The 25,104-nt window shown below is 40.9% G+C and overlaps 1 protein-coding gene across 3 annotated transcripts in view; it reads right to left on the reverse strand.

Annotated features, from left to right (window-relative positions):
- Positions 1–2,389, reverse strand: part of LOC148832673 (kinesin-1 heavy chain) — a 35,153-nt gene extending 32,764 nt beyond the window's left edge. For 2 of the 3 annotated variants that reach the window (XM_088918240.1, XM_088918238.1), the window contains exon 1: positions 2,018–2,388. In XM_088918240.1, the coding sequence (XP_088774366.1) occupies positions 2,018–2,143 (126 nt within the window). In that variant the 5' untranslated portion in view covers positions 2,144–2,388. Of the gene's footprint in view, positions 1–2,017 lie in introns of all 3 variants that reach the window. The other variant, XM_088918239.1, reaches the window with a different exon arrangement.
- Positions 2,390–25,104: the final 22,715 nt, after the last annotated feature.

The raw sequence follows: 25,104 nt of genomic DNA on the forward strand, positions 1-25,104 counted from the left end.
AGATGCATATCCAGTAACCAGCAAATAATACACAGACCATATTATGAGCATGTATGCATTCTCAATTAAACTAGGTCCTTCGGGATAGCAAGCTGGCTGCTTTTCTACAAAGGTCAGGATGGTTCCCTTGACTAAAAAAGACTGTCTAGCTATTATACTGTATGTGCCTACATGTAGTTCTTCACAAGCTTTATTTTCTTCCCAACAAATATTGACTCTTTGAGCAAGAGCCTCTTTACAAAAGGTCACAAGACAGATCAAATCCATTTCCTAGTGCATATTCATGATACTGAGTTACACGTCCTGACAAAAGACCCATTAGGCAGTGTGTACTACAGAAACCACAATTCTATCCCTGTGAAGTCCCACAGAGTGATAAAGCTACATCAAAGAGGACAATGAGGAATGTGGAAAGAGCTCTATTGTATTTTACAAATGGATATTATGAATAACTTCAGCAGCTACATTTGACCAATCTGTACCGCCCATGTCGTATGTGTGCCTTTGCAGCATGTTTTTCAAAAAGATACAAATGCAAGCAGGCACGAATATCGCTCCGTGACATCTGAGCAACTGGTATTTTGATGAATGTTGCCTCAAAAGGCTGGACTTGTTAACAGTGGTCGTCAGCACCGTGTAATTTGGAATACAAAAAAAATCACCCCCGTGTGAATTCCGCTGATGCCGGGATACTGAAAAATCTTTGAGCCCGTTTCAGGACACGCTTCGCAGGGGCCAAGTATTTCTGCACACAAAGCAGCAAAAAAAAAACAACTTTCGATTGCAAGACCAGCGCCTGCACTTCCAAGAATGACTGTGCTTCAAATCTGTAGCGGTCGTTGGCGAATTCGTGCTCTCAGCTACAGTAGCTCAGTGGGGCGCCATTGTCTTTCACGGCCTGCCCCCCCCCCCCCGCACAACAAACAGGAGCCCCTCGGCCGGCGCACGCCAGCCTGACACCTGTCAAGGGACAGTGCGACCGCACTCTCTCCAGTCTTACGGGTTCAAAGACTCCCTCCCCGGTACTTTTTCCGAGTTCACTTGGAGATGTGTTGCGATGAGTGCAAAGGGCAACGTGGAATTTAGGCGTTAGCCAAGCAGCAGCTGATGCGTTCACTGGTGACTTCATTCATTCGTGCATCCACGGAGACGTACAGTCTGGAAAACATTTTCTAACCCCCCCGAGTACTGTATTCTTTGGCTGTGGGGGAATTTTATGCCCTAATAAAAGGGCCCCCAGACCGAACTGGCCTAATCGATCGGGCACACCTATTGTGTCTAAGACCCAGACGTAGGATATCCACGCAGGCAATAACAACTGAGCGCCGGTTGTCAAATCCCTGCTCTCGCTCCCCCAAAAGATACCGCTTTGTTTTGAGACGCCAGAGAAGGGCCGGCGCAAGTAAGGCCTCCGGGTCCAGCAGCTTCAACCAACTGAAACCCCCGCATTGCCGAATTAGAACAATTTGACGCCGAATACACCAAGCGAGACGATGCAAAAGCCGTTCACGCTTTTAGGTTTGGGAACTGCCTAGTACCGGCCACGTAGTTACAGCTGTGGACAACACTTCTGGCTTTGTTGTGTGCGCCGTGGAAAAAGGCACGATTAGGCCAGTCTTATTGTCTGACCCAGCCCTTCCAGCGAACTGCCACCGGCCTCAAAACACAACGAAGCACGATTCCCTTTAGGAGATCGGGCCGCTTCATCGTTTATTTTCAAATAACTGGCGTCTAGCGCACTTCAACAGTGGCCAAGAAAAAAAAATCAGAATTCAAAAGACGATTAAATGAAGCGTTAAGGGTCTACACGCATAAAACAATTAAAAAGTAAAGATGCATTTTAATGAAGCCGCAGTTATTAGCTAAAGTTTCAGTCGGTTGCTGCTCATGTGTCAATCTGTGGGTGGACAGCACAGACACTGCCCTTGGCTTTTAACCCTCATTGTATTAAAACATCAGCCTCTTTCGATGCCACCCTGATCGCCGAAAAGAAAATTCATTTCTGCGCCCAACTTACCCCAATGACAACGTTGTCCTCCCCTTGAAATTTGGGGATGTATTTGTCCCCTCTCATCACTTCGGCATTGTTCAGCGGCCTGAATCGGCACATCACTTTTATGGTGCACTCCGCCGGGTCCGCCATCTTCCCCTCTTTCTAGGATGAAACCGACAATAATAAAAATCAGATCCTGCTGCCGGGACGGCCCAAGGGTAAAAAACCGGAGGCCGCACCCCTAAACCCTTCAGCGAGTGCCGAAGAAACGATGCCCCCAGTCGGTTTCTCGGTAATAAATGCCCCCTTTTCTTAGGCGGATAGGAATCACTTCCTCTCCAATATGGCAGCCATGACACCGGCAGATCTCTCTCTCTCCTTCTGTCTGCTGCTTTCGGCCGGCTGGTGACGTCACCTCTGCAGATAACTCCGATATTATCAACACCCTCCCCAACCGGAGACGGATAGACCGGCCCAGCCCAGGGCTTACAGCTAGATTGGCGGTTACGGATTTGGGGGCAGCGCCGCCAAGCTATACCTGTGTTGCCAGAGAACCGAATTTTCCTACCGGACGTACATAAGCAAATGAAACGCAAACACATCGATTTCTTCTTTTGCATTATGAATATTTTTTTTTCAACTCGCGCATTTATCGTGTATACGTATTGACAGGGAGTATTCTTTTTTGCATACTTCAGACAGCTTCATAAAAAGTGCAAGAATGATGCAGGTGCTTTTTTTGCACCACAAGTACGAGATGCCCCACCTACGTCCGACTTCTTGTGTCCCCATTCGCAGCCTACGGGTTCACAGAGGGAGGTTCCGGGGTTGAACAGCTGGTCAGACAGAAGCAGAGACGATGATGTCACTTGAGCATATGGTTAGGATAATTGAACCGCAGCCGTTGATTCCTAAAATGTAAAACCAAGGGCAGTGATGGCACGTGCTTTTTTAAGCGCCAGTCCCCCGCCCTCTCTTTTTCTGTCTTGGCACCAATTTTTAATCCCAGTGCCTGTGCGCTCAACACCAACAGGCGAGTTTCTGCTTCAAGCACATGTAGTGCGTCTGGCTGCTTACTGAAGCCAATTCATTAAGCGCTCGGTGTCGTTAATTTACTATTGTGCATCGTTGTCACCGGAATACGCCATAATAAAACCGCTGCTCGTCTTAATTCCTAGCAATAGACTGCTACAATTAGAAAACATGTGAGTTTTGCAAACCTCACAAAGATCAATGGAGACACAACAGTGGTTCCGTAAGGCAAAAGAAATACAAGACGATTTAGATACTTTTCAGGTTGGGACAAATACCCCCAAAATGCAACAGATTAAGTATAATATTCAGGAAAGTACACTATGTTTCAAATACCGTTTGTTGGTACTGAACTGGAACTAGCAATGTGTGTGAGAAATATCTTTGAGTTTGGTTTATCTCTTCTCTTTCTTAGGTAGTGTGATGGAAGAAAATAGGTTTACAAAGGGTATGTGTTTAAAATGTAGAGTTTTACAATTATAAAGTGCATTACCTGATAATTTGCTTGAAAGTACCCATAACACTCTTCCGTTGGCAGCATATCATTCTCTACAGTTGCCTATACAATTACATATTCAATATAAGAGCTTGTTACTGACTTTAAAGGCTTAAATAATCTGGCTTCATCATACATCTCTCAGCTCCTCCATGTTTACACTCCCTCTCGTTGGCTCTATTCAGTTGAGGCTGGTCTTTTGCTCACTATACCCAGCACTGAATTTCTTAGTTTTTTTCTGTGGCTGCTCCAGTGTTATTGAAGTTCTTCAAATCCAAACCTAAAACTCAACTGTTTACTAGGGCCTATGTCCAATTGACCTATCTCTATGATCTTGTATGTAATTGTTTGTTTTTATTTCTTTCTTTTATTTTTTATTGGGATTATGGGATTCTTGGGCAATAAAACTAGGATAACTAAACATTGTTGGACCATATGTCCATTTGTAATCTTTTTCATGTCCTTCTGCTCTTAACTGGCATTGAAGGTTTCCTTTCAATTTCAGAAGATGACAATCTTTGCTTGTGTTTCTCTAGCTGGACCTTTAGAAACCAAAAGGCACATTCAGTAGCACTACGTGTGCTAGGTGTTCTAGAAAAATAAGATGTCAGCTGCTGAAACATCTGAAATGTTTTTGAATAAGCATAAGTAAAAAATACGTAATGTGTCTGAAAGACGTAAAATGAAATATAATAAGTGCTTTACATGATAAGTGAAATAGTTCTTTTAACAGATCGAATCATCAGTAAATGTATTCTAAATGTAAGTATGACACACCAATGAAAAAGAAATAGATTATATGGAAATATGAAAATGAAATTGACCAAGATTTGGATTTGATTTATAAAAGATCTCCTGTTTGTATTCATTCATATTTACAACATTAAAGCTCAGATGCCGTAACTCAATATGATCCTCATGTTAGATATATATCATTGTTTTTACTAAACATTTAGTTCCTTGTGATTCTTTAATAATTGTCAAAAAATATTTCAGATAGGGAAAGATCCTGTTTCCAATTGTTAAAAAAAATCTTGTCCTATGTACTCTTAAAGTTGGGTTCTCTTGTGAGTAGTTGCATATCAATGACAATAAAGTTAAATAGGAGCAGATGAGTGAATTATAAATTAAAGGCTTTAGAATATTTTGAAATGAAGCACATACTGAACTTCTTGGATTTTTTTCCCATTAAAATATGTTTAGCAGTTCTCTCTTCGAGACAGTATATGGCCAGTTGGTGCAGAGAAGCATCTTCGCTGGACTGCTTAAAAATATCCCAGCCATGTGCTCACAGAACAGATGCCAAGATGCAGGAATGCTAGAGTAAATCACAAGAGTTAGTGTTCAGGACTCAAATCCCTGTCCCCAGGGAAATAACGATCTATTATCTCTGCCAAAGATGAAGTTTGAGCAGTTCAGCTCACTACACCTTTTATTATACGCGCAGAAATATACAATGCATGACTGAGCTTTCGCACTGCTGCTGGCCTTTTTCAGCAATAAACTACCATCCAACAAAACAAACATCCAACATTAGATAACATCAAATAGCTTATATTCAAAACTACATCACATTATTTACACTGCAGTTTGCTACGTTTGAGTTTTTAAGATTAAGGTATGTAGAAGGATGTGGACATAGAGAAGAATGAAAATATTAGATCATTTAAAATTGCAGAATACAAAATCCAGCAGGCTCATCTCTTTCAAGGTTTTTAATGGGATACAAAGGATTACATACTACTATATTTTAATGCAATGAGCAAAAATATCTTGAATATAAAGCATTTATATACAATTTAGAAATTATATCACTTCATAAATGTTATAATAGGTAAGGATCATTCCTCAGTGATTTATGTCGTTGGAAATATATAATCAACCTCACAAGATTGTGACATCCAGAAGATAATTTAGCACAGAACACACACACTTACCAGTCCAGCACAGAGCATGTACACATGTTCCAGTCCAGCACAGCGTACACACACTGTCCAGTCCAGCATAGCGCACACACACTGTCCAGTCCAACACAGAGCACACACACACAGTCCAGTCCAGCACAGCACACATACACAGTTCTGTGCAATACAGGAGACACACACTGTCCAGTCCAGCACAGGGCATGCACACTGTCCACTCCAACACAGGGCACACACACAGTCTAGTCCATCACAGAGCACACACATAGTCCAGTCCAGCACAGGGCACACACACAGTCCAGTCCAGCACAGGGCACGCACACAGTCCAGTCCAGCACAGGGCACGCACACAGTCCAGTCCAGCAAAGGGTACACACACTGTCCAGTCCAACACAGAGCACACACACAGTCCAGTCCAGCACAGGGCATGCACACAGTCCAGTCCAGCACAGGACTGAAATCACTGCTATATGAATGTATGGGAGTTGCACAAAACAGGAGCTTCATACTTTTTTTCATACTGATGGTATTCAGACGTAATCTCAGTGTCAGTCAGTGTCGTAGCCAGCTACCTCAGTGTTTGTTTATTTTTAAAACAGTGAACCTGAACAGACATTTCATTTTGCTGTGATGTTTTCAGAAGACAGGTAGGACGGGCTGGGTATCCTTCCAGCAATGTTTTCATTCACACTATTTAAGCAGGAGGATGACAGAGGACAGAGGACAGAGGACAGCCCTACATGGACCAAGGATGGTTCAAACAAAAACGAAATAATGATCTGGTGAAATAAAACAGGTTTCATGTGTACGCTGAAGTTCTTCTGTCTTGTAACGGATATCAACAGTAAACACGAGCCAGTTGACGTGAATTGAAACGAAAGTGCATTTAAAATGAGAATTCAGAGCTGCAGGGATCCAGAGCTTATTTCGACAGATAATAGGCGCAAGGCACACAGTTCATCACAGTGCACACACATTTATTTGTATATTCTAGGGCCAATTTTCCCTGAAGCCAATTAATCTAGCTATATGTCCTTGGACTGTGGAAACTGGAGCACCCAGAGGAAACCCACATGAACATGGGAAAAAACACTTAGCTCTTAGCTACTGTTCATGAAATATAAAGTGATTATGGAAAATGAGACAGCCTTTCACTCTGAACTTTGCTATTGCCTGAAAATCATGACATGACAGCATGACATAATTTTAAAAATGGTTCTTCGATTTAAGAGACAACTTAGCGACAGTTTCATGTTTTTATTTCCTTAAAAATAGTAGTAGATGGTGGTGTTTTCTAGAGTGAAGTGCATTTCAATTGAGAAAGGGAGGCACTTCTTTATGTAAAGGGCTGTGGGGCTCAGCCAAGTAGCTGGAGCTGATGCATTGATCTCTTTTAAGAAACAGATGGATGAGGTCTTAGGACCAATCAGCTGCTGTCTACAAAACAAGGTCCTTGGGCTGACTGGCCTCCTGCCATTTGCAAATGTAATGAAAAATTAAATACTATATGTTCTCATGAGAGGTTGGTCACCCTGGACAAGACATTCCTTTGGATTATTTGAAAATATTAATAATTAATAAGAAGAATAATTGCTTACACTTATATAGCACTTTTCTGGACACTCCGCTCAAAGTGCTTTACAGGTAATGGGGACTCCCCTCCACCACCACCTGTATGATGTGACTGCAGCCATACTGCACCAGTACACTCACCACACATTGGCTATCAGTGGGGAGGAGAACAGAGTGATGAAGCCAGTTCATAGAGGGGGATTATGAGGAGGCCATGATTGATAAGGGCCAATGGGAAATTTGGCCAGGATGCCAGGGTTATACCCCTACTCTTTTCGAGAAACGCCCTGGGATTTTTAAGGACCACAGAGCCAGGACCTTGGTTTTAAGTCTCATCCAAAGGACAGCACCCCTTTTTTATAGTACAGTGTCCGCATCACTATACTAGGGCATTAGGACCCACCAAGACCACAGGGTGAGCACCCCCTGCTGGCCCCACTTCCAGCAGCATCCTCAGCTTTCCCAGGAGGTCTCCCATCCAGGTACTGACCAGGCTCACACCTGCTGAGCTTCAGTGGGCTGCCAGTTGTGCCAGAGTTGCAGGGTAATATGGCTGCTAATTGAAATATTAATTTTGTCTGCTGTAATTTTGGGGCTTGAAGGACAGCAGCAGCAATTCTGAACCACCCGACCTGGTAAAAAGAGATTTTAAAACAAATGAACATAGTATTAAAGATGTAAGTCAGTGGCAGTCATAATAAATAAAATGTGAATAGAAAAAATAAAAACAGATTACAGAGCTACATTGTACAGCCATGGCTAGTAAAGCTAAAGAAAACAAAGGAGTTTTTCCAACAGAAATTGGTATAAAATAATTTGGGGCTTAAGGAAAAAAATAAAATAAATGTTCTACCTTGACGTGCTATAGTGTTAGGAGACTACGTTATTAAGATATGGTAATGTAGTCTGGAAGGGATATTTTCCTCACACTGTGCCAAGAGAAATGGAAATTAGCAATATTTTGTCATTTTGGCACTTTGATTGGCTGCCGTTGATGGTCACCAGAGACCTGACTCAGCTTTCACTCCTAATTTTGTGTTCTACTCTAAACACGAGTAACCGCACACAATAAGAGAACCTATAAACGCATGTTCCTACAGAAAGGGCATCGACAGGGCTTGAAGATAATACATTTTACATTGTGCCAGATATCTTTTGACCACAGGAATGCAACAACATCCAAATGAATTTAACAGAAAGGAAAATGTCAGCCTCACAAAGACTTGCACAAAGACTGTGGTTTTCCAGTAATTTATTTGCATTCATTATTGAAAACCTGAGAGTGTGGTGCTTCTGGGAACTCGCGGGCTGGGATTCACATCAAAATGCATCTGCATTTGACATTGTTTCTTGAAGCCACTATTGGATTTCAAAGGACATGAAACTATGAAAAGACTGTGCCACTGGCCACAATCCTGAAACCACACCTGCGTGGATGCAAAAAAAAAAAAAGTTCAAAAGTGTCTTTCAGAGCCAGCCTTTCACTCTGTCGTGGCAATCCAGTTTAACAGGTTCCAGGATGGCACTGCACTCAGCTCACCAGGCTGTTTTATTCTGCGCACAGGAGCTGCTGTAATGTGGTGCAGAGTCACTATGGGCTAAAGACCAGGGCTATTTTTATAAACTGTGGTTTGTCATAATGACGGCATGCTGCAGTTATTACCATTTCTGGACAGAAAAAAGAATAAAAGGGCAGGCTTACAGCAGCAAACAAAATGGTGTTTTAAACGTATTTTATTTATCCAAGCTTTTCTACAAGATTTCGGTTACACTTCCTCTATGCTTGTTCTCCAAGTTCACTGAAAACCTTTTGAGAGTGCTCTATTTTGCCGTATTCACAGTCGAACCATGAAATGGTTAGGGGCAGTACAGCATTTGTTCAATATTAGCATCTGTTAAATGTTTATTATAATAAATGTATTTCTATTTTCCGGTCAAGTATTTAAACATCTCTTGCTCTTCGTCTTTTCCTAACATTAAAAAGGTAAAGTACCACAAATCTCGTCTCATACCTTACCCCTTTAAGGTCTGAAATGAGTGCTGCTGCTCTGTTTTGGACTTCCTCTAAAGTGCTATCTTTGTTGTTTCTGTAATGTGGAAACCAGACTTGGATGCAGTTTTGCATGTGTGATCTGACTAAGGCTTTACAGACTTTCACTGTGCCCCCCTTTTTTCCAATTTTTCTCTTTGCCATTTCTATCACTCCTGTGCATTGGCTAGACCAGTGATCCTCAATCCTGGTCTTGGTCACCCACATACCTTTAGGGTTTTGTCCCAGCTGAGCCCTCAGTTACACAATCAAACCCTTCACTGACTTAATAATCATATTCATTTGAACTGTTTCTTCTCAGCTCTTGGACATGTCGGAGCTTTAACTGTTGTATTTTGTAAGTGAAATAAATACACAGACGTGTGACGTGCAAAAAAAATGCAAATATAACAATAAAGTCTTAGATCAGCTAGGGCTTCAATTATGTAATGAAGGCAGGATGGATTGAAAACCAACGGGTGTGTCACCAGAGTCACCAGGGCCAGGACTGGGAACCACTGGCCTACATGTTGATCGCTCTAGTATACACAGCTCCCAGTTCTTCCCATCATGCATCATCATACAGCCCACAATTCTGTGCTTCACTTACAGTTCTGCCAGGAGTTCTGGAAGAGGTGAGTAGTTGGACCCCTGTGCGAAGCCGTGAGGGAGGGAGTTCGAGCAAAAGGAAATCCAAGATTTCAAATCCAAGTCGTTGGGCAAGAGCCAAGTCAAAACTAGGAGAACCAGGTCAGGTAGTGAAAGGAGTCAGGTCGAGAATAGTAGTGCGCACAAGAGGAAGCTGTGGAAGACTTCTCAATAGTGAGTGTAGGTAAGCCGGTGAAGAGTGTTTAAATATTGGAGAGAGAGATGTGGTTGGATGATTAGTTCCTGGATGAGCGTGTGTGGAGTTTAGCACGCGTGGGAATGCCAGGTACGAGTCGTGACAATTTCTTATCCATATGTAAAACTTTGCATGGATTTGCATCTGTCTGCTTCTGTATCCTACCTAATCTTCCTTATTTGACCTGATAGCATGCCCCCTTAGCTCTGTATCATCAGTAAATTTGAATGCCTAAACTTTAATTCTTACGATACCCTGATCCACATCTACATGCATGAATCTCTCGGTCCTGTTGAGGGTCTCTTTTTTTTACAACGTCCAAACCAAATGTTCCTCCTGTTAGGTGCTCTGTCCTACAAACCCTCACTTTTTTACAAAGAGGCTTCCCGCAGTACCTGCTAGGGCAGGATTCAGTTTAGCGGTCTTTGCAGGAAGAGATGTCTGGAATCACATTGAATTCATGCGGTATGATTCTCTCAGTAACACATTTAAATATTTAACATTAATTAATTCAATTAATTAATATTTAAGTATAAGAACACCAACTGAACTAGCTTCTCCAGACTATCACAAATGAAAAACGTACTCCATTCAGAGTGTCCTTGTAGATGTTTCTGCTGAAGCAACGAAAGAAGAGGGGCATACTCATGGTTACCTGCCAGACTTCACTTATCCACCCCCTTTTGTCAAAACTGACTTCTCTAATAACACAACTTTAGAACAATGCTTCAAGGAAGCAAACAAAGCTCACTGTACAGAGGCTCGAAACCCAAAACTTGCCTTGTTCCTGGGCACACAAAGCTGTGTGAAGTTCTGCTTCATTCTGGAAATCTTTTACTATATAGAGTATCTCCAGAGACTGAGCCCATGCCAGTGCAGAGGCAACAGACCGATCGACAGATTTCATTTGTGTCAAGATTACTGCACAGCAGGTTGAGATGGTAACGAGGCTTATCTGAGAAAAGCTTACAGTCTCGCAGGGAAGATGCACAACAACATACTGTGCATAGAAACATGTAAATACACATGCAGAGAAGAGACCAGAGGGTGTTAACTACATCAGTAAGGATTCCATTGTAACACAAAAGATAAGGAAGAGTTTAAGAAGCACTGCTTTTAAGAACAGTTTACCTGCCCTGCTGCCTGTTCTGAATTTTTGTCAGCTATAAGGGACAAGCCCTGTGAAGGTTTTGGAAATTGCTCAGCAAAAGGACGAGGGGGTCTGGAGAAAGAGAAAGTGGTCTGTGCTACCATGGCAACCGCCCGCCACATCACCTGCGGCTGAAGCAAGGGTTCTGACACCGAAGGCCATCGACAATTTGGAAACAACACAGAGTGGGGAAGAGGGTTAGTTCTTCTCCACGGTATTCTCCAAACTGACAAATGTCTTTGCACCCTGAGCAGGTACCCGTCTCCCCCTTTAGAACGGATATTGTAACTCCTGAGTGTGATAGTAGCCCCTTGACTTCCGTCTTCTGAGAAGCTGTGCAAATGGGAAGGTGCATGCCTGACAAATCAGAAAAGTGTGCTTTCAGGTTAATATAATATTCATTTATTAATGCAATAGTATGTTTGGTTCTGGGTAGTCTTAACATGAGCACATGCCTTCTCCTTGTGGTTTTATTATTAAAAAACAAACCTATGCAAACAGTGGGGACAATTCAGCAACTCAGTCTTCTTTAGTCCGATCCCTGGACATGTTTGCTTCCCTTGAACGAACCCTGTCCTCTCTAAAAAGGAATTACAGGTGTTGATAAGGAATAATGCCTGCCAGTCATGAGGATGAGAGCAGCCAGAGTTCTCTTCTTTATACCAAGAAGGCTGCACAGCTGGGTAGGCAGAGTGTCCTGCTTGATAAATCAGGCTGAGATATTTGAACTGCTGCATGGGTTTGGGGCAAGACTGCATTTGACCATCTTTGAAGACAGGACTTTAGAAACTGACATATTCAATATGCTGGTACTTTAGGTTGGTGTATCTGGTGCCATACGCATATTTCCATGATGAACAACTTCTCTTGCAGAAGGAGACACTGAGCTACCCTCTCACCGATACTTCAGTCTTCAACTTATAAACAAAATATTTCTATTTTTGCATACACACCTGTAGAGCAGATTCAGAGTTGAACAATATTTGCCTTTCTCTTTGTTTCTCTGTATGGGGTATTTCTGAACTGTTAAAAGTCACTATGATGTGGTATATAGGTCAGCTTGCGGCCAGTGTTAGTAGGCTGTACGGATAGACACTACTTCAACTTGATGTGCTCAGTATATAAAGAAGACATTTTTTTTTCTAAAACAAAACTACACAATCTCTAGTTATAGGGAACAAAGAAAGTGTCCTGCTGTCATGTCTTAATGACACAGTGAGGGAGAATTTACTATGTGGAATTTCTCACCTACTGTTACTCTGTGGTGGTTATTTCTACCTTAAAGATAATCATTTAAAAATAAAAAAAAACACACATAACAGAGCTGGCCTATATTACACTTCTTCCGAGCTTTCACATCTCTTTCGTGAAGATTTTCTGCAAACTCATTCCATATCATCAGTTTTGTGCGATAATTACCAGAAAACAATATTTTGAATTCAGGGCACCAGAGACGTCCTGTTCAGTTGAAAGAGCCGAATCTCTGAAAGGAGGCTGGGCTCCACATAAACTGTTTTTGGAAGCAGGAATTACAGCCTGCATGTAATAATGGCAGAGAACATCTCTGCTGTGGTTGCTTTCTTTGTTTTGCCGTACGTAAAAGGACAACTTTCAAAGGAGCACGTACTCCGCTCCAAACGTATCCTCAACACTGTTCTTAGAACAATAGCCTTTTCAGTCAGTAGATGGCGCTATACGCCTCTGCGATATATGCCTTGCGAGAACTGATCTTTTACTTAAGAGTGATTCAAGAAGAACTCAAATTCCAAGGTGGGAACACATTTCAGTTGAATTTTTAAAATGACAGTCTTATATTATTTTTCTCTAATTGTGATTTGACAATAATAGAAGGGTAGCTGCTGGTAATGTCATAATTTGAATGGCGATACCTTGCCTAGAACCAGGATGACAGAGATATTTATCATGGATTCAAGGCTATCCTGCTGGAAACTATTTTCTGTACTCCACAGAGATTTAAAGAGAGTTCATTTTGGCTCTGTATACTTTATTCGTCATCAGGGCTGTTTCTGCAGTTTCCAGCACTTATCTGTCTTGTAGATATTAGTGTCTCCTCTGATCAACAATTTTAATGTTATTATGGGAGAAAGTTTTGTATTAAAGATTACATAGTGTACCAAATAGTGGTTATTTAAACAATTGGCAATAGATTTTTTAAAGTCATTAATTCATAATAATATGGTACAGAAGATTAAATAATTGTACCTTTAGTACCAAGTCAAAAAACTTTTTTCTTTATTTTACTTCAGGAAACTGTGATCAGGAGGTTAGCTGGTAGTTACAGAAAAGTCTTTCATTAGAACAAAAAGACACTTATTGTATTAGATAATATACTTGTATTAGGTTACTAGGGAACTGAGTTTCACATCCACTAAGATAGTATGACTGTGTTGAAGCACTAAAATGACATATTTTCTTTCAGATGAAAGGTTGCACAAACTCACTGACATACACAGTCCATCTCACTGATTCAGCTATTACATTTCACAGTGAAATATTTAAGTTGAAACAATTCCTTCCTACATATTAGGAAACTCTAGACTTCAGAAAATTCAGACAATGAATGCTTGTTTAAAATACAATGAATAGTCCATCCTATTAATGTTACCTGTCCCAAAAAATAAACTGATAGTTATTAAGTATCAAAATAGATATTAGCAAATAGATTCTAGATCTTGGTGACATACTGTATGTAATTTAATCAACTTTTTTGATCCACTTCAAAAAACAGAAGACAGAATAGCTTTGTATCATTACTCTTCCCCTCCAAATCATTATTAAAGGAAACCTGCAACAGAGTATCTGTAATGTTCTATGTGATTTTTCTACGGTGTTGTTCTTAAAGCAATTGGACGTTGCTCTCAAACACAGAGTTTTTGTTCAGAGGCCATTATCATGCTTCATTGAAGACCATGACATCATTCATTATCTAGGATGATCACAGACTTTGTTAACTCTTCCAAATGAGCAAAAATTCCTGACAAGCCGTGATATCCAAACACACCACTGTTGAAAGTGTTTTAAATAAGTGCTGTATTCATCATTGTACTATTATTTTGTCAGCTTATAGAAACATAGAAGGAACAACCTGATATGTCTAAATATATGTCTATGTAAAATATATAATCATTTTACAAGAGCCAAGAAATACTGATACATGTTTTAGCTTTTGGAAACTGTTGAACTAATGATATTTAGTAGTAAAAGGCTGTGCTGGTTCCCACACTGTGTACCCTCCACCCACACAGTGGAAATCATCAGTTTGGAGGCTGTTCTGCTGAGAATCACCCTCTTCCTTACTGTTTTGAATGCTGCTGACGGGTTCTGCACATACAGCGCTGAGAAAAAGCTTGTAAACCCCTTGGGGTTTTCACATAGTTGAAGCTTAAACTGTCATTAGGTCTTAATCTAGGTCCAAAGAATAAAGTTGATCTGGTGAAACAAATGACATAAAACATGATTAGCACACTGGACTCTGAATCCAGAGATCTGGGTTCAAATCTCGGTGGAACCTGAGTGGCAGTGCGGTGGCTCTGTGGCTGAGGATCTGCGCCTGTGGCTGGAAGGTTGCCAGTTTGTATCCTGTAGCTGGCAGAAGAATCCTACTCTGTTGGGCCCCTAAGCAAGGCCCTTCACCCCAACTGCTCCAGGGGTGCTGTATAAATGGCTGATCTGACCCCAGGCTTCTCTCCCTGTCTGGGTGTCTCATGGAGAGCAAGTTGGGGTATGTGAAAAGACAAATTCCTAGGAAATTCCAAATTCCTAGAAATTGTATATGGCCAATAAAGTGATCTTATCTTATTTAGTTAGATTCAGTAACCAGTGGCACTCTCCTGAGCAGTAATGACTGTAACTGATCAATGTTTACAGGAAATGTTTACTTTCTCACATCGGTGTTGAGGAACTGTGGCCCTTTCCTCCTTACAGACCTCCTTCAGCTCTGTGACATTTGACAGCTGTCTTGCATGGACAGCTCACTGCAGGTCCTGCCATCACATTCTCATGGGGTTTAGGTACCAACTTTGACTAGGCTGTTGTAAAATGTTGATTTCTTCTTCTGCAGCTGTTCTTTTGCACGTCTGCCTGCATGTTCAGGATCATTGTCTTGCTGAAAGGCTCACTTTCGGTTTAGCTTCAGGTCACAGATGGATGGCCTGAATTCTCCTCTAGATACATCTTCTGATACATTGCAGAGTTGATGGTTGTGTCAATGATGGCAAGCTGTCCAGGTCTTGAAGCAACAAGGCAGCCCTGAACTATCACACTGCCACCACCATGCTTGATCATTGGGATGAAGTTCTTCATGCGAAAGCAGTGCCTGGTTTTCGCCACACATAACCTTTCTCATTGAGGCTGGAGAGTTCTACCTTTGACTCCTCTGTCCACGGAACATTGTTCCAGAAGCCTTGTGGATCATCTAAGTGCTCTTTGGTGAACTTAAGATAGGAAGCAATTGTCACGATAGGTAGTTTTAACACACTCCCCTGTGTTTTGGCTAGTCTAGTAATTGTGAGACACTCCCTACAGTAAGACAGTGCGAGATCGCAGATGGCTGAGCTGTGAAAGAACTGCTTAATAACCGTTCAAGTAAAAAGTTAAGTTAAACGCATTCCTTGTGTTATGTTCAACTGTTTAAGATATATATATATAAACGAACCCAAAACGCGACAGCTATGTTCTTTTTGGAAAACATTGATAACAAAAATGTTTTATAAACCTTCATGGGCTTGATTACCAATACATCTTTTTCTGAGGTCTTCAGAGATTTCTTTAGAACATGTCATGTCTTTTTCCCCCCCACATGTTTAATGAAGACCAAACTCGCACCATTTCTGGTCTTTGTATAGAGTAGAGCCTTCCAAACCCAGCCCCCAGCATTTACATAATTTAAGATCACTTTATAGTACATATACAATTTCTTGTATGAGAAATGTATCTTTTCATATACCCCAACTTGCTCTCCAAGAGACACACAGACAGGAAGAGAAGCTTGGGGTCAGAGCGCAGGGTCAGCCATTTATACGGCACCCCTGTAGCAGTAAGGGTTAAGGTGCCCAACAAGTAGGATTCCTCTGCCGGCCATGGGATACAAACCGGCAACCTTCCAGCCACAGGCACAGATCCTTAACCACAGAGCCACCAGATCCCCCCTTTAAGCACCTCATTCTAATTATTTCATTAATTTATCTAATGAAACACTTACTTTTTCACATCTCTACCATACTAATTGTTTAATTCAAACATTAGTTTAATAAGACATGGAATTGGTCACTATAAACTCTATTGGATACTTACATAAACAATTCCGATTCGAGAAGGCTATCATGGTAAAACTATGAAACATCCATGTGTATTTATTCCCATATTTTCTCCGCACTGTATCACTCCCACCAGCCCTGAGCAAACATAATCCATTACCTTGCCAAACCAAAAATAAATTATATCAGGAACAGTAACAGAAAAGTGTAATCAGTGGTTTTCACTTCTGGTGTTTGTTCGAATGTGTTGTGTTTTTTTTATGTTCCTGTCCAAATCAATAAGAAATGCAAGTGCTCCAAGCCTTGATTTTATTCAGCACCAGTAAGGTCCTGTGCTAAAATCATTTTTTAAAAAAAGGGCAGGCATAATGTATAAAGAAAGGTATTTACAGAGCCTCTTCAAGGATGATGCAAAATATTAACAAGAAATTAAAATAAGGATACTCCTTAATCTGAAAACAACTACTTGTCAAAGCAGTAATTACAGGAGTCGATTTAAAAAGCTGCTCTCATTGACATCAATATTTATTGACGGAGGCACAGATGGCACAGAAGAAGCCTCTCACAGGACTCCCTGTTTTTATTAACTATTCATTTTAAGAAGACTGCTGAAGGCACACGAGAAAGAAAAGGTAATTTTCACTTGTGCCTTGGAAACCGCAAAACCGCAACCATGGCTACAACACAGCCACTTGTTAAAAAGGCACATGCAAAGGTCTACCAGCAGCTGTCAATAACGATGGAAAAAAAAAAAGACCCAAAGCTTTCACTTTTAAAAAGATGATTTTATCATAAACGTTGCTTTTACAGCACAAAAGAAACCCGGCTGTTGAGAGAGGGTATATATGTATGAATTTCTCCCCTCCTCTCACAGGCATGTCTATGACCATTCTTAAGATTTGAAAGCAGTGGTATTCATGATCAAATACCTTTTTTTGTGAACAATCTCTAATTGAACATGAAAGTGATGTAAAGATGGCCCAAGGTTTCTTCTTACGTAAAAGATTACAGTTTTGGGACATGACATGTATCACTATCTTTTACCCAGGTTTGCAATACACAATGCCTGTCCATCTCTAACAGCATGATGAGAATCTGTGTTTAAGCAGAAATTACCTACGCATGATAGTGGTAAATGTCACTGAATCTTACATTGTGCAGTGTTCCATGACTTCTCTACATAAAGAAGAGTTAAATGAAGCTTTTTAATACAAACCAGTAGGTAACATGCCCAATTACCTCCTCAAAATTGTGCTTGATAGCATAAAACATACTTCATTTACCGGAAATTGATCAATACGAAACATACATTCTGATCACCACTTGCAATAATTCAAAAAGACAACAAGACTATAACAGAACAGAGAATAAATGAGGAAACACAGAGGTGTCTAAAAGAACAATATTGTATTCTTAAAGCTTTTTAGGGATATGTTTTAAGAATGGTTCTCAAAACATTGGAATGGAGAGTCAAAGACTGAAGAATAATGGAGCCTACTTTAATTACCAGCAATTCACTGAAAATTTGGAAGAATTCCAATGTCAAGAACGGCAACAACGTAGGGTTGGAGTAGTGTCCTTTAATAACTGAAACTAAGATGCATGAGAAATACTTTTCCCTCAAAGGCAGTTGAAATACCATGAGCGTGGCAGACGTCAATGAAAGCAGATATCGGTGCCAATTAGTATCTCCATCTGAGGTCCGCTTCACAGTGGCTTGCAGGGATATTGAGACATTAATTCTTCACATTGAGTAACTCGAGCAATTCTTATAAGAAAGGCACAAAGGCATGAGGCTAGGGCCTCTTTTGAGACACTATCTGCCAATGTGAGCTGGCCACATGAGGACAAGAAACACAGTCTGGAAAGATATGCAAGGACTTCAGCCAGGCCAGAACAGCATGAAATGTTTGGATTATGTGGAGACAAAAGAAAATGAATGGGTGGAGAGGAAAAACAACAGTATGTGACATTTTACCATCGGGAGCTGCTCTGCTTTGTAGTTTTACATATCCTAGGGTGAAGTCCAGCCTTTCCTTTGACAAAGCACCGCTTCATGAGGTTAATGCGTTCTTGTCACGATTATGTCACAACTGGTTTGTGCTCTACTCCACATCCATTTCTCTTCTGGCTGTTCTCATTCCAGTCTTCATGGGGACTGTGGTCTCTCTGTATTGCAGAGCACTTTAACCCTTTACATTTTTCCTGCATTTCCTTGTACTGTCAATATTTGAGTGAATTTGAATTCACTCAATTTGAATAAATGACTGAAAGATATTTAGCATGGGTTTTCCTAAGACTTCTGCTTAAGTCGGCAAAATCATTTTCTCCACTCAGAGCCACAATACAGTATATTCTGTCACAATATACTCACTGACAGATCAAACACTATCTTTCCTCATCAGTTATCACTGAAGAGGGTTGAACAGCCTTTGGATTTACTTCACAAATAACCTCTCCAGGCCACACAGCACAAGGAGACCAGGATGGTGAATGGCGATATGATCTGTCCACAAACTGTGTGAAAGAGCAGATGTGCGAGGTGGGACACAGAACACACCCTCACAGGACAGCAGCAAGACAGGATTCCCCCCAACTCCAGTGACTGAGTTAATACAATGACAGCTGGCGGGTAATAAACTGTACAGAAGGACTAAGACATGTTTCTTTAGGTTGTCCTTACAGAATCTATCAAATTGTTCATGGCTGCCTCCTTTCCTCAACTAGGAGGAAATGTACTCTGGTGTATTTGAACTAAAAAGAGGAGATCATTAAACCAGAATGCACAGGCAGATGAAATTCAGCACATTCCACTGTTCCTCATGCATGGCACCATGTTCAAGACCTCCTACCCACCATCTAAGAAAAAGAATGGTTGTGCCTCCTTTAAAGCCACAGCAGGTCTCATCCCATCCCCCCTCCAATCTGAGATATCCACCTTTATTATATGTTCTTAATATTTATATTTTCTTACGTATCCATAAATGGCATTTTTCAGGGCAGACCAACACAGGACATGTACAGAGGTTCCTGAGGATGATGTTTTGTCTACACTCAGAAATGTTCCACCATTTCTTTCCTTAGAATATAATAACACCTCACAACAAGGTAAAACGAGATCAGTACCCTACCTTCATAGCCGTTACCAGTCTTACATGCCATTTTCTAAGTAGTATTAATCTTTATTGTACTTCTCTTGCCTTCATGGTTTAAACTGCATCTGTGGAAGTTTTGTCATCCCCAGTGTTCACCTTTACACACATCTAATCAAGGTACCTTGTCTGTTCTGTTACTACGCATAATACAAGTACTTACTCGTGCGATACAAAATCCTGTTGCACAGAAGCACTATATTACATTCTTACAAATAAGATAACTGATCAATACTTTAAATTTAGATACAGGTAAAGGTTTACTCCATCCTGAAAGAAAAAGAAAATGTTTCAGCTGCGGAGCCTTCAATTTTAAAATTAAATTAACAGGCAGTGCTTGCATACAGGAACTTTGACTAAAACATACCAGACGCCAGTCAGTTAATCATGAGTCAATTAAACAACAGGATGCCGAATACATAAATGCAGATTAAGGAACCGAAAAAAAAATCTACAGCATCTGTTCGTTTCAAAACGACCCTCACTCTCCCATATTCTTTTCCATTGCGAGTGCAGTAATTTTACTTGGGAGGAAAAAAAACATAAAAGGGAAAATACTGGCAATTCTCCAAGCTGAAAAGTTCCATTTTACATACTCAGATTATCCATTTATTGAATAACAGCAACTCATTTTGTCAATATATTAGACCAAAAGACCATAAAAATGGGATACAAGAACCCAACAGAAGCTTGCACCTGTGAATTAAGATGGTATCATAAGAGCTGAGAATGGGTTCACTTGCCCTTTTACCTATACCAACGTTACATAACACCTCCAAACAAATAGTCTCCTCAAAACTCTCCTAAAAGTCAACAGGGAGGAACTGTAAAGGAGAACAAAGATGCACCTCTCTATATGCAGGACCTGGTCCAATGGGCCTTTGAGAACTTGGTCAAACTGCAGCCACACAGCACATAGTAAAAAATGCAGCAGATAAAGACACAGTAAAAATGTACAAGGCTATCTAGTTTAGGTGAGGTGGAAGTGGAAAAATTATTTCCTGTGACCCAGTAGCCATTGTTCCAAGTACACAATACATGTAACTGCAGTTTTGTACAATCAGTGGGTGCAGAGCATTAATATCTGGGCAATCACTGCAACTCACAGATGGCAGCCTACTGAAGCTCAGCACGAGTGAGCCTGGACCATACCTGGATAGGAGACCTGGGAAAGCTACTGCTGGAAGTAGTGTTAGTGGGACCAGTAGGGGGTACTCACCCTGCAGTCTCTGAGGGGCCTAATACCCCAGTATAGTGATGAGGACACTATACAATAAAAAAGTGCCATCCTTTAGATGAGACAAAACTGAGGTTCTAGCTCTCTATGGTCATCAAAAACCAGGGTGTTTCTTGAAAAGGGGTGTTACCCCAGTGTCCTAACCAACATTCTCCACTTGGCCTTTACCAATCATGGCCTCCTAATAACCCCCATCTATGAATTGGCTTCATTATTCTGCTCTCCTCCCCACTGAGAGCTGATGTGTGGTGAGCGTACTGGTGCAGTATGGCTGCCATCACATCATCCAGGTGGGGCTGCACATTGGTGATGGTGGAGGGGAGTCCCCATCACCTGTAAAACACCAAGTTGAGTGTCCAGAAAAAGAGCTATATAAAAGTGTAAGGATTATTAATCTCAGAATTCCCTTAAAATGTTTAAAAACATTTTGAAGAGATGAAGGGAATGGTTTAGATTTACCACTAGATGGCAGACCCGTTTCTGTAAAATTATAAACTGCATCTACTTTCAAGGTTTTTTAATCAGCTTAAGGATAGGAGAGCAGCATGCATACACCAACACATGGATTTTTTTTTTTAAAAAGCACATGATTTGCTGGCATCAGGTAGCGACTTCAGTCTCTCAGAAAGAAATGGTGTGGGCTTTATTTCCAATTTGGCTTAGTTTCCCCACTTTGTTGTTTCCATAAGACAGAATTCTGACACCATTTATTTCTGCAGAGCCAAATGGCTATAATAAAATCAGGCTGCAATGAAAAAATATGAACAAAGTGTTGTTTTAAATGGGCTTTTCATGCATTTCCAAACTGTCCAATTAATAATTCCCAAAACTTACTTTACCAAAAATATAACATTTTTTCTTCTGTTGATCACTTTCTCCACTTACATCGTCCTTGGACATGCTAACTAAACTGTTAGATTATAAAGATTCCTGAGTGCATCCATAATTTTCAAGTTATGCAAATATAGAGCCCATTTTGAACTGCATGAGTAGTAACATATTACATGAAAGGCTGCATTACCTACCAACTCCTTTCTTGTCACCATCCCTGCTTGTGAGCAACAAGACTGTGAACAAGTAACTTTCATTTAACAGTTGCATTGGTTTTTAAGTGTTTTTGCTCAAACCCCTCAGAAGTTGAATTTGGCTGCTGAATGTTCCGATGGCCTTGTCCACTACTAGTTATAATTTGAGTAGTGTGGCTCTTCATTTTAAGCAGCTAAATACTTACTGCCTTAGAGCTAGACAACTTGCATTTGTGTTCACTGTTTCAAACTCGCATAACCACACTCTAAAACAGGTATTTAGGATAACGGCAGATGGGTTTCAAAGAGACCATCTTGCAGAACAGATACATGCTTTGAGATGCTCAAGCTTTGAAATTTAAAGGCTAGCCTCAAACAAGTTCAATCGTATTAAGCAAATGACTACTCCAATTCATTTGTTTTGAACCCAAGTGAACCACACCATATCAAATGAACATGAAACAAGAACACCAAAAAACATATCCAACAGGTTATGACCCAAGTTAGACAATTCAACAAAATACAGATCAATTAGCCAATAAGTTGCTTTTGGTCAGTTAGAGCTACATGGGCTGATGTAATAAACTGGTTTACTGCATATACCCATTTTCAATAATCCACCCATCTCTGCAGATCCTAATAAACTGGGGGATGTTTGTTCTATGCATGCACAAATATTAAATAGAAGTTAAGCGATGATGAAAGTAGCATAAAACCCAACTTAAAAAAATGTTCCGACAGCCGGCTAAAATATTTGGTAGAGGTGTCCCAGATAACATTTTGTAACGGTTCTGTAGTTGTACCATTACCCGCAGGAACTTTAGCACTAGGAGGTCTTGCACATGCATGCAAGAAGTCTCCAGTAAGAAGCAGCTTTGAGGAAAAAAAAAATGGATGGACAAAAAATGAATGGAATTGGTCTCTAACAGACATGTGAGGTAATGCATCATGTGAATATACTTCAGAAGACTGTAGAACAGCCACCCATCCATTTTCTAAGGTCTGTAGAGGGGAGCCTGCACCTATCCCAGCAAGCAACAGCAGCGAGGCAGGACAAACCCTCTCCAGGATGCCAGTCATTCACAGGGTAGGCAAACGCCTACAGGGCCAGTTTTCCCAGAAGCCTATCAAACTACCAGTTGGTGTTTAGACTTGAGGAAACCTCTGCACCCAGAGGAAACCCACACAAATGCAGGGAGAACATACCAACTCCATACAGATAGCACTCCAGGCCCAGGACTGTGCTGCTCTAGAACAGTCTTTTCTAATTCAAGACGTGGGCTAGATATGGCCAGAACAGTCCCATAACATTTGCAGAAGTCATGCGAGAACTACACAACCCCTACAGGTACCCCTGCAACCCTATAAGTGGCTTTGCAGCAAGAGTCTGTGGGGGGGAAAAAAAAGCTCCATTTTTAAACCATGTCCCACCTAAATACATACAGCTCTATCTTGGAGACATTATACAAATGCTTAGGCACAGATCTAGTTTAGACCTAAACTAGACAAGTACTGAAGCAATTCGATTTGAAAATTCGATTACATTTATTAATACATACTTGAGTTATTCCAAATGTCTTCTTGAAGGAAACAAAAAAAGCTATTCCAAGAAAGCTTAAATTGAGCATTGATTGCCAACACTTTTGGGCCACAGAGCTATTTATTTCACCTGCAGATGTTAGCAGTAATGGGGAAAATGAAACAGAAGCAGCTTAGCCAACCCTTAGCAATTAATTTAACACTCCATTAGTTTTTAATTTTGCAATAACATGCAATGCAATAGATTGAATTCCACTTGGCTTAAATTAATCAGCTAGGTAACACTACCTTTATTGGGAAGGAATTGCTCTTCATTTCCTAGTCAACTAAGGTCTCACTGCACGATTATACCATTATTTCACGATACCACAGCAATCCTGACTAATTTCAAAATGAAAGAAGGTGAAAATACTGGAAACAACTCAAGATCTCTCCTTTTTTCCCTCCCATTGATAAAGAAATGAACCTCCACTTTGGGAGTTATTAAATGCTTCATCTCCTTGTGGCACTTGGAGCAACAAGACATGAAATCGCTCAGTTTTGTTCTCACTATCCAAGGAACCATAATCACTCTAGAGTTCATTGCAAACCATTTTCTCGTTAACTTCTCATTTTTAGAGGTTTACAACTCATTTCAGGGACTGCATACACATGAATAACATGACATTTCTATATACAAACAACCATTTGGAGTACCTACCAAAGTTACAACTGAAAACACAGAACACCCAATGAGTGTAATTCAACCCTCTTCCCTGAAACCTCTGCTTTTTTGGTCAACTGCTTAGACAGTTTCAACACAAAGAAAGCTAAACCCGTCATACTAGAATAATCAAAATGAGCTAGGACAAAGTTGAAAAAACATCCAAAACATCCCTGGTCCCTTATTGGTTTTTGCAAAGGAAGGTGGAATCTCCATCACGTCTCCATTAGGTTCATGGGAGAGCAACAGGTCAAGAATCTGCCTGTTCATTAGTTTCTCTGCTAATGAAGGCTGAGCAGGTTGCAATCTGAAAAATAGACATTTGTGTGCGTTGAAGTAGCACCCTTGCATAAGGGTGGGCATTTCCAGGAGGAGCACCAACAAGACTTCTCACAATACTGCTGAGCCACCACCTGCCTGCACCAGTCATTCTCTGCAGTGTTTAGACTAATTTTAGTGTAGCACAATGTTACACTGAATGCTTGACTTTCAATACAATATGACCTCCAGCCTTTTATCAGCAGGAACAGTAAACCCTAAACTCCTCATAGGGCTGATAACCTGGGTAGAAACCTATGATCTTGGATACCCAACAAGTTTTTCTAGGGGGTGATAGTGATTCAATAGTCACAGCTCCACCCCCCCCCCCAACAGCTTAGGTACCATGCAATTCATACCTACTTTGCAAGGTTTCAGCTTTACCCAGCATTCTCCTTGGCACACACTAGCATGACATTCACTAGCAAGAATGAATGTCAAACATCCTCTAGGTCTAGCCAATGGCGGTGGAGGGGGAGAAAAGCAATTCAAAAGGCAAACTTGGAACACTGCCAGTATACTTACCATCCATCCAGGAAATATACAACACCAGGAGTCTGAAAAAAGCCACCAAAATTGTCTGACCCCACTCACCCCAGTCATAACTTGTTTGTTCCCCTACCATCTGGCAGAATGTTCCAGTCACTCCAGTCACACACAACTAGACTCCAAAATAGCTTCTTCCCCAGAGTTGTCAAGTTGGTGATGCCCCCACTCCCTCCCACCATATTATGATCTCTCCCAACGTCTTCCTGTACCCACAGTGACTGTACTCCTACACCACTACACACACATGTAAGCCAAAATTGTACTGTC

The sequence above is a fragment of the Atractosteus spatula genome, chromosome 6 (assembly GCF_055471065.1).
Source record: "Atractosteus spatula isolate fAtrSpa1 chromosome 6, fAtrSpa1.hap1, whole genome shotgun sequence".
Lineage (NCBI taxonomy): Eukaryota > Metazoa > Chordata > Actinopteri > Semionotiformes > Lepisosteidae > Atractosteus > Atractosteus spatula.